Raw genomic sequence first — 9,924 nt, 5'->3', positions numbered from 1 at the left:
CAAACAACCATTCAACTCTCTTGTTTCACAACTCCTCTTCTTCACAATAAATCACTTATCCAATAAACTAACATTGGCGCCGGGTGACTAAGTTAGGAGCATAATTTTGATAGCATTTTTTAAGAACCACGAGCCTCCACATATCTCCATGATAGTATGATATTATCTACTTTAAGTTAAATTCTCATGATTTTACTTTTTTATAGCACTTTTTCCTATCGTGTCATTGTGAGACTTTGATCACAAGGGACTGACCTCCATCCTATAATCAATTAGACCTATAAAATTTAAGGGTATAAATGTTTTTTTCGGATCATGTATATGACCTTTTTTCTTGAAACATAAGAAATTTTAATGTGAATATCTTAAACAAAGTCAAGTCTTTATATCATTCATTATCCCAATGACCAAAAACTAAGTATTGAGTAAACAAAGATTTAAAAATAGAAAAATGAGAAAGCTATAAAACTTTGATTGTATAAAGTTGAGAGCTAACAACGATGATTAAGAGATTAGTCTTCACAGTCAAAGCACCAAGGAATTTGAATACAACTTTGTGTAAAGACGAAACACCAAAAATCTTATAGGATACATCTTTTAATATCCTGTCAATAAACAAATCGTACCCACAAGGTTAGGAATATATGCCTCTACCTTACCCTGTCACCTCTTTCACAAATTCTCAAGGGTGGTTCTTAGCTTGAACTTATAGGATGCCTCCTCCTTTCGGTATCATTGTCGTTTTACTCGTTTCTTAGTAAAACGGAATCGAAATTTTACATCTTCACCATATTTTTTTTAGTTCAGTAATTAAAAAAAAAGGGGTAAAAATTCAAACATTTAACGTTTTTTTATTATTAAAAGTATGATGTTATAACCATACGAGTTAGGTTTAATCGATTATTTTGACTATATATTCCAATAGTAATGCAAGTGACAACCACACTTCGTCATGTAGATAATTTATTCATTCTATGGTACACGTTCCCCTCTCCAATTGATGTGAGATCCACCCTTTTAGGGGCTAGATTTTTTGCTGGCACACCGTCCTGTGTCTAGCTCTAATACCATTTGTAACAGCTCAACCTCATCGCTAGCCGATATTGTTCTCTTTAGGCTTTACCTTTTGAGCTTTCCCTTCAAGCATCCCCTCAAGATTTTAAAATGCGTCTGCTAGGTAAGGTTTCCACACCCTTATAAAAAATATTCGTTCTCCTCTTCAATCAATGTAGAACCTCATAATCAATTTCCTTCCTAAAGTATGGTTTAATCATTGATTAGTCTTTTTAAGAAAATTGTCAATATTGTTTTGTAGTGTGATATCGTATCGACTAAACTATACTTGAATTCAGAGATCGGTGATAAAATCTAACAAATGAATGGTAAAACCAAGCTTTTTGAAGATGCCCTGATATAATAGTAGGAAGTCACGTTTCAGCTAGCAAGATTTAGACCTAACTCTACTTCTGTGTTAACTTTAACCAAAGCTCGGTTAATTATATATTTATTATGCTTTTAACAAGGTAAATTACTTGTGATTTCAATAGAAGTAAGAGTGATCTTCATCTAATTCATAGGTTAATCAATTGAAATAGTATCTTAAAAGTCGATTCAAATTCATGTTTTTCAGTGAGTACCGGGAGATCCTACATCAATTAGAGAGGAAACGAATTATTTCTTAGATGTGTGTGTAAAAACCTCTTTAGATGTGTTTTAAAACTGTGAAGCTAACAATAATACGTAACAAACCAAAGTAGACAGTATTTACTGGCGGTGACTTGGGCTGTTATAAATAGTTTAAAGTCAGTTATCAAACGTTGCAATGCACTGGTTGGAATAGAGCTACAAAAAGATGGAATTTTTTTATATCTTAACCGTGACTCAAAAATAATCCTGTGTTGGGGTGGTTGGAGAATCCTCCTTTGATTGAACAAGTTGCAAAGAAAGGCAAAAGCAAAAGGAATGTTGCGCGAAGAGGGTTAAAGATTTGAGATTTTTCCATAATTGGTTGCAAAATCTTAATTAAATAAATTGAAAAGTAAAAGCAAAAGAGGAAAAGACAGAAAAAAAAAAATACAAATGATTGCTCATGTCATGCATGTTGGATAAAGAAGTTGAAGAGGAAAATAAAGCATTCTGTTGTTGGACGTCCAAAGTGAGAAAATTGTAAAATCTCACATCAGTGGAAGAGGTGAACGAAGTATTCCTTAAAAGGGCGTGGAAACATCTCCCTCGTAGACAAGCTTTAAAACTGTGAGGCTGACAGCGATATGTAACGGATCAAACCAGACAATTTGCTAACCATAGATTTGAGCTGTTTTACCCGTGTTTAGGCTAAATAAATGATTTTCTCTCTCAAACTTTGATTGTTTTTTTCTAAGAAATTTTCATTATATATGATGTTTATACAATTATCAATAGAGTCCGAAGCTTCAAATAAGATGAACACAATTATCAATTATCAAGTAAAGTCAGCTATGTCTTTCACTCTAAACTCATCTCCAATGGACCCTCTTTTTCTTTTTCTTTTTCTTTTTCTTTTTCTTTTTCTTTTCCTTATGATCTTGTAAAGGATCGGTTCGAATACAAGAAGATCAAGATCCGACCAAACCTTTGAGGCGAGCATAGTAAATAATTGCGACGAACATTAACGCACAAGCTACTCCAGAAACGATGACAACCTGCACATAATGAACACGTGATGATGGTTATGAGCTCTTGTTCAGGTTCCCGCATTCGAAGTTAGAAATCATAGTCGAGTTATTCAGCCATACCCATTTAAACATGTACTCGTGATTTTCATTCCAAGTGTATGGAATGTTCATGCCGAATATTGCACCCACCAAAGAATAGACAGACAAACAAACAGTTCCAGAGCTTAAAAAGAGCTCCAACTGCAGATCAAGACACCCAGCAAAGTTGAAATTTTAATAAATAAGAATCTGGGCAGCCAAGAAAATCTCATTAATTAATATATGGAAGGATGTAGGACCTGAATGAGTTGATTTCGGTGATTGTCAAGCTGCAAAACCAATGATAACTCAGAAACAAAGAAGAAGAAGAAGAAAGATGATCAGTAGTAGATCGGAACCTTTCACTTCTTGTTACCTGGATATTGATATAATCTTCTGTGTCATCAATGTATTCTCGCAGCTGCAAATCATTCAAAACATAAGCAAATATGCCCTTAGATTAACGGCCATCGTACTACGTCGGGTTTAGTCTAAATATCGTAATATTTCAGTAGACAATTAAGCCAGGAAGATGTTGGTTCATATATTTTGAGTAAAAAACGTTAAATAAATAAACTATGAAGAGATTTTGAAAAGGCCAAATCTAAAAAGTTTATTGGACACATCTTGGAGTTAGATTCATTTGGTAGATACATGTAGCACCATAATAATAGTACATGTATTATGTAGATTCGTTATTTAATATTTGGTACATGTATGGCCATGGACAATATTCCGAAAGGCTTATATAAGGACCACTTAAGTAGAGATTTCAAATCAACTTAAGAAGAGAATACGTCTCTTCCTCCAGAAAATAAAAGAGACAGATTTGAGTGTTGAGAGAACTCAACCCTTTATTCATAAAAATTCTACGTTACTCCAACAAAATGGCATCAGAGCAAAAAATGGCGAGTTCTAGGAAGATGTCGGAGGGTGGTATTCCACCAACACGTCTGGTGAAGTTGAACTACAACAACTAAAGCATTCAAATGTGAGCTTTGTTTGGGGCGCAAAATGAATGGGACGTGGTTGAGGTCAGTTACATCGAACCGGAGGTAATCGAAGACATGACAGTAAATGACATCAAGAAGCAAAAACAAGCATAGATGAAGGATAAAACCGAGTTGTACTTATTATTCCAAGTGGTTAATGAGTCAAATTTTGAGAAGATAGCAAGCGCAACAATGGCAAAGAGGCCTGGGACACGTTGGGACGCGGAGAATATAGTATAGGAGGTATACTTTTGCTAAATTTCTGTACTGTGGGTCTCTTATGAACTTGGGAGAGAAAGGGAGATCCAATTTTTTGTTTTAGCATCCAATTACTCTAAGTTAATAAGAAACCGTTCCCAGCAACGTAAATATAGCGAAGTAATATCGAACTCATAATATCTCAGCTTGAATATAAATTAGATAAGCAGGAAACAGGTAAGACTTACTGTAGTTAATTTGTTCAATGTACCATCAATCTGCATAAAGTAAGCCTGCAAAATGCAATCTCAGTTATAGACCTTCATGAAGATTGACTAACCCGAAACTATATGTATTATTACCTCCAGTAACATTTCGAGCTCCTCGATGTCATCCTCATCCCCACGTACAGTTGCCATACTTGCTCGGCTCGCTCTTGATATCTTTGAACCAATGGTAGGAGAGGCAGGAAACCAAATGGCAGGACCAGAACCACTTACAGGAGAAGACGAATTCATCTTTCTTGACAAGTAAAGGTCTGCCATATCATCGTCGTCATTCAGTAATTGTTCGAGCTCATCTCTCACCTGCATTGAAAGGCAAGTCAAAACTATGGTTATGCAGATAACAGCTGCTGATCATTTAGTAAGAAATTCAGAATTTAGGAACATACAGAGAGATGAGAGTGATTACAATGGGCAAAAGTTTCTAAATTGTGCTGATATGTGAAACGTTACAAACGTTGCAAACGTTACACGTACCTTTTGAACCCTCGCAGTCAGCCTCGTCATTGCACTCTTCAATTTACGAACTCTGTCCAAGTTTCGGCTACTAATCTACAAACTCGAAGGAAAAACAATAATAAATCATGCTAGTATCCCAAGATGGAGTCGATAACGTAACAGAATTATCTCCGAGAATTGTTGGCAAGTTTATGCATTAGATACGAGGTGAGAAAATAAGTACTCACCTTGGCAGTAAGCTCATCCAAGGCAGGATAAGCAGCAGTCTCGAGCTCAGTTGTTCGTGCAGCAAGATAACTGCATATAGCTTCCAAAGCTACCTCGAGCGCACGAAATTCAAATGGCGAGTCTGGAATGCATTCTCTCAAGATCATTAATATATTGATGAAGTAAAAACAAATCACAAGGACAAGTTAAGATTACATTGCAGTGAGTGAGGAAGAAAGCTTACCATCTTCTTCAGCTTCACCGTCGTGTTGCGGACCCTGATTTGCTTTCCCATCTCCTTGAACATGAAGCTGGACCGCATTAGAAGGAGGCAGCCGCCTCTGAAGCTCCTCAACCACAGGGATGACATGTTCATCTGTCGGATCTCTAAGAAAAACCTATCCACGACATGAAGTAACAAATTCAAGGGAGTGTCTGATACTAATTTCGTTTCAACTTTCCAACAATCACACAAATTTACAAACAGATTAAAGAAGAACAAAAGTATAAATACAGACCTCTTCAGCAGTAATGATCGCCTTTATATGCTGCAATACGCATAAGCAAACAAGAATTACAAGAAAGAACAAGAACAATTCGTCAAAAAAAAAACTGAAAAAACCAAACAATTCACCTCGAGATTAAGAACAATGGCCCTCTCACGCCCCAAAATCGTGGAGGGATAAGAAAGCAAAGGGTCAAGAATCCGAAGATCGCGCGCATGAATTTGAACCCGATGCATAATTTGATACTTGTCGGCATCGAGGACGGTGCCTTGGCCCGTACAATCCAGCAGAATCCAATTCCGAGAAGATTGCTTCTTCTTCTTCACAGTGAGCGTCGTCTGTGGATCCACCGGCACTACATGCCCGTCCCGAGCCATTACTAATCATCCCCAAATGAATCGCATTCCCAGAAAAGAAGGAAAGAAAAAGAAAGAAATCCAAGCAGCCCTCAAAAACCCTTCACCGGAAATGAAGAACAACGACGGAATTAAGGAATGGGGAAGAAATTAGGAGGTGGGGTATTGGAGAAACGAAAGGAAAAAGGAAGGGTTTGGGAGTTTCTTCTCGACCGAGTTGCAGAGAGAAGAAACCGAAGAGGAGGGCGATGAGGTTGGATTCCCGAGAGGGCATATGAAGTTGAGTTTGGGTTTTACATATGGAATGAAGGTGGGGGCAATGACATGGAGAATGAGGCCACAGCATCGAGGCGGAGGAGGAAGAGACACCCAGAATTTTGATCTCCGCAGATCTACGCCATGTTTTTTACCTTCAATCTCCACCTTAATTAGGGTTCCAATCACAACAATAATGGCTACAAAAATATATTGTATAATTCTTTCCAAAATTCCAAAATTCTAAAATTAAAATGTTTGCGACTAAAAATGAAAATTTGGGACTTCACAAGTCATTTGAAGTCTCGATTTCAAGGACGTGGGTGAGTTTGATTGGGTGAGGACAGAGAACGAGATTCCACGTCCTTTTCACATCAATGCCACTAACTATATTTATTTCATGTTTATCCCTTCAAATAGTCAACCCTATTTTAAAATTCACCCATTTTCTAATATTTATTTCAATCCACTAATAAATTACCCTCAAAATTAGGGTCTCCAAAAAAAAAAAAAATTTAATTAAGAATATTATGCCACATGTGTAGGTTTAATACGATATTTTAATTATTAGTGCAATATGTGTATTTTTTATAAAAAAATTAAATAAATTTAAAAAAAAAACATCTCAACTACTCAACTAAAAAATAGAACCAATTTGAAATTTCCAATGGTAAGATTTCTCTAACCCAACTTAACCTTTGTATTCTCCAACCCAACTTATACCCGTGTACATCTCTAACCTCTGTTGTGTACATCTCTAACCTTCGTTCTTCGATTTCTGCAACCCAACTTAACCCGTGTACATCCATTCTCCAACTTCAACCCAACTTAACCACCCAACTTAACCCGTGTAAATCTCTAACCTCCGTTCTCCAACCCAACTTAACCCATGTTGAATCAATTAAAAAACCGATTTATATCTAAGTTGAATCAATTAAATGCTAAATGATACAATTCCAACTCCATTGAAAAAAAAAATCTCACCATGTTCTTCACGTGAAGAATGGGTGGAAGTCATCTGGCAAGGTGTAAGATCAGAAACCAGTTATTTACATTTCATCAAACTATGAAGAAATGGGTGAAAATACAACTCTCAAGCAGCCCAAAAGCATCTCTCCTGTATAAAGTAACAACTTCTTCTAACAAACTACTACTGCCATCCTTCTTCATCCCTGCACAGCAAGAGCTTGTAGGTGATCTATAAAAACCTCCAAGCTTAAATCATCTGTAAAGATTATGTCTGATCCCTCCTTGTAAGTCGAGTTCTGCGTAACCGACGGGTTTAACTTAGCAAGAAGAAACCGTGCTTGACTACTATGCTGATCACACTTTATAAGCTTAGGGACTGGTATACGTTCCGCAATCAGCTGTTCAGCGTCCAGCTCTGGAGCCTCTAGTAGCTTCTTCAAGTTTTCGAGGTTCGGGTCTTTGTCGTAACCAAGTTTCCTCCATTGAGCAATCTTGGACCCGTAATGAATAACGACGTTGAAGTAGGAATCAAAAAGCAAGATCACATCCGGCGATATTGATCGAATGTCTAGGACTACAGGAACAGGAGGTCCATCGAAAGAGTAGAGGAAAAGTGTAGGTTGTATCATGATAAGAGAACCAACGACTCCCTCTCGGTTTAGCATTAGTCGATAGAACGCAGTTTCATCAGGACAACTGTTGAAGACGTCGATAAACTGGGACCTTCTTAGATAGTACATGAATTGAGGGTACAAGGAGAAGTTGGATTGCAATCGGAAAGTTGAAGGATCCTCTTGTATATAGTCACCAAACTTCGAGGCAAAACGGATCAATGCATCATCAAGCCATCTGATAACATCCCGAGCATAACACGTCTCAGATCGATTAATAGCAAGCCTAGCCATCACCGAAGCTGCTGCTTCTTGATCAAACCCAGCTTTGATTTCTGGTGAATGGCTTGCAACCCATCTCCTAGCGGCAGTGGTCACTCTTTTACGGACCTCCAGGTTTCCTTTTCTGTATCGTGTTATAAACTGAATGAAGAACGCAGATCCAGGTTGAACTTTCTGCACCTCACTCACTTGGAAGAAAAAGGAAATGCAGGTTTTACTGGACAGTGTATTGAGCTTCCAAATGTAAGTACCACCTTCGCCAATTTCGTTGTCGCTTACCGAGTTGTTCATTTTACGAAGAGAGACGCAAGGTCCAAGAGCTCCACAAATTTTTACATCCATTGAGGTTACTAACTCGATAGTTGCATCGAAATGCATATTCAGCTCACCGTCTTTGTCCCGACTAAAAATATGCCGCAAGCACTTTTTGAATTGATTAGACTCAAATGACTCTCCTAACATCATGAATCCACCAGAGTTTTCAACAGGAACTTTTAACTCTGCTGCTCCAACTTGATCGAGAGAGCAAGCAAAAAAATCAAGAACTACAGATCCATCACACAACCTCTGTGACAATTCCTTGTAGAAACTACTAGATTTCCTAAAGTAAGGCGCCTGGCCATTAACAATATCTCTGTGAGTTCTGATGGAGTGAGCGAGATCCGAATCAACAACGATTCCCGGACCTACCGTTGCAGGGCCAGAGGTGAAAACCATGACACGAGAACCAGAATTCACTCGGCATCCTTCCAAAAGTGCAACCGCAGCTGATATTGCAGCACCAGTTGCCCTCCGAGGTCGATGGCCAGTTACACTAAGTGAAGTGTTCATCTCTTCAATTGCAGTGGTGATGTTGAACTCACATTCAGATATTGGTAACAAAAATCCCTGTGTGGGAACAACTGGTGTCTTTCCTAACTGCAGCTGCTTCATCCCATAAATCCCCAACAATTGTTGGGTCTGAAGGATTCATAAGCAAAACAGGGTATCAAAACAATGTCCCTCAAACTCCAAAAACAATCGAACATCTCTTAGACCTCGCTAACTAAAAATAGTAAATAAGATAGTCTATATCCAGAAACCAATGCATTTCAAGAATCTACATTAGAAGATGGTGTCAACATTGTGCAGAGATAGAAGATAAAAGCAGACTAGCAGAGATTCAAAGATTCAAAGATTGATAAATACCTGAAGTGACGAGAGCTCACGATCCCCAGGAAAGAGGACGACCCTTGAGCATTCAGAAAATTTAAGGTCATAAACATGAACCATTGAATCAAAAGCAATCAAACCCACTAAAGCATTCTCCGGAAGATGTTCCACAACGAGTAGTAACTCATTTTTAAGTGCTTGAAGCTCCTTTTCTACCGAACAACTATCAATAACGAACACGAAGGCCGGCCCATTTCCACGGGAATCTCGAGCCGGCAGCGATGAAGAAGCTGATACTGAAAGAGAAGAAGACGAATGATTTCTCGCCCAATTACGGCTCATATTCATATTGGAACCAGAATTCGCAACAGGGCTTTCGATCTTCCGACTGGGCGCATACTCCACCGTACTGTAAGTCGGAAAAAGCTCTGCGGGAAGATTTGTCTCTCCAATATCAGCATAAGAACGAGGGAAAAAATTCTTATGGTAACAAAACGAGCAGAACCAAATGCGAGACGTGTAATCGACACGAGCATAGGGGTTCAAAACGGCACCACATTTAAGACACGAGAGAGGCTCATAAGAAAGTGTAGGGAGCTCGACGGATTGCATCAATGGCGTACACATAACGCTGAGAGGAATAACCAGAGCCAATGATTCAGCTTTAGAAACCGGCCATGAGTTCCATGACCATCGGAGGCCTTCGATCGCCTCCAGTTCGACGAAATCCATAGGAAAATCGACGTCTCAGGTAATCCCTCCCCGTCGATTACATGGAAAAGCTCCGAAATGAAAGAAACCCTAATTTCGCATCAGAAACTAGATGGGAAAGCACGCGCTGTAGAATCAATGGCGGAATTCTGACAAATGGAGAATCCCAAATCGCTTTTGCGCTGGAAAAAAAAGGGGGGGGGGGGGGGG

General features: G+C 38.5%; 2 protein-coding genes across 3 annotated transcripts; both read right to left on the bottom strand.

The window, feature by feature from the left end:
- Positions 1 to 2,361: 2,361 nt before the first annotated feature.
- LOC111460159 (magnesium transporter MRS2-I-like) lies at positions 2,362 to 6,186 on the bottom strand. 2 transcript variants are annotated; one of them, XM_023103285.1, is made up of 11 exons: positions 5,507 to 6,182; positions 5,391 to 5,420; positions 5,117 to 5,270; positions 4,893 to 5,014; positions 4,684 to 4,758; positions 4,285 to 4,509; positions 4,171 to 4,215; positions 3,109 to 3,153; positions 2,993 to 3,022; positions 2,775 to 2,894; positions 2,362 to 2,681 (listed from the first exon to the last, which is right to left on the bottom strand). In XM_023103285.1, the coding sequence occupies exons 1-11, from the start codon at positions 5,753 to 5,755 to the stop codon at positions 2,595 to 2,597; spliced, it is 1,182 nt and encodes a 393-aa protein (XP_022959053.1). In that variant the 5' UTR covers positions 5,756 to 6,182; the 3' UTR covers positions 2,362 to 2,594. The 2 variants fall into 2 exon arrangements, with proteins under 2 accessions (XP_022959053.1, XP_022959054.1); XM_023103286.1 differs by lacking the exons at positions 2,362 to 2,681; positions 2,775 to 2,894; positions 2,993 to 3,022; positions 3,109 to 3,153 and adding an exon at positions 3,160 to 3,267 and having other exon boundaries at positions 5,507 to 6,186.
- A 737-nt stretch (positions 6,187 to 6,923) lies between these two features.
- On the bottom strand, positions 6,924 to 9,914 carry LOC111460153 (protein transport protein SEC23). Its single transcript, XM_023103279.1, has 2 exons — positions 9,040 to 9,914; positions 6,924 to 8,811 (listed from the first exon to the last, which is right to left on the bottom strand). Exons 1-2 carry the CDS (start codon positions 9,733 to 9,735, stop codon positions 7,156 to 7,158), a joined length of 2,352 nt encoding a protein of 783 aa, XP_022959047.1. The 5' UTR covers positions 9,736 to 9,914; the 3' UTR covers positions 6,924 to 7,155.
- Between the last annotated feature and the right edge of the window lie 10 nt (positions 9,915 to 9,924).

This window comes from Cucurbita moschata, unplaced genomic scaffold (genome assembly GCF_002738365.1).
Source record: "Cucurbita moschata cultivar Rifu unplaced genomic scaffold, Cmos_1.0 Cmo_Scf00023, whole genome shotgun sequence".
In the NCBI taxonomy this organism is placed as follows: Eukaryota; Viridiplantae; Streptophyta; class Magnoliopsida; order Cucurbitales; family Cucurbitaceae; genus Cucurbita; species Cucurbita moschata.
The sequence above is the reverse complement of the archived record's forward strand: the minus strand, read 5'-3'. Positions and strand labels throughout refer to the sequence as shown.

Excerpts from the sequence above, each read along its gene's own strand:
- LOC111460159 (XM_023103285.1), bottom strand. The coding sequence starts at position 5,755 with ATGGCTCGGGACGGGCATGTAGTGCCGGTGGATCCACAGACGACGCTC. Across the intron at positions 5,271-5,390 it reads CGATCATTACTGCTGAAGAG|GTTTTTCTTAGAGATCCGAC; the intron begins GTCTGTATTTAT and ends TGTCGTGGATAG. Across the intron at positions 2,682-2,774 it reads ACGAGTACATGTTTAAATGG|GTTGTCATCGTTTCTGGAGT; the intron begins GTATGGCTGAAT and ends CATTATGTGCAG.
- LOC111460153 (XM_023103279.1), bottom strand. The coding sequence starts at position 9,735 with ATGGATTTCGTCGAACTGGAGGCGATCGAAGGCCTCCGATGGTCATGG. Across the intron at positions 8,812-9,039 it reads GTGAGCTCTCGTCACTTCAG|ACCCAACAATTGTTGGGGAT; the intron begins GTATTTATCAAT and ends TGAATCCTTCAG.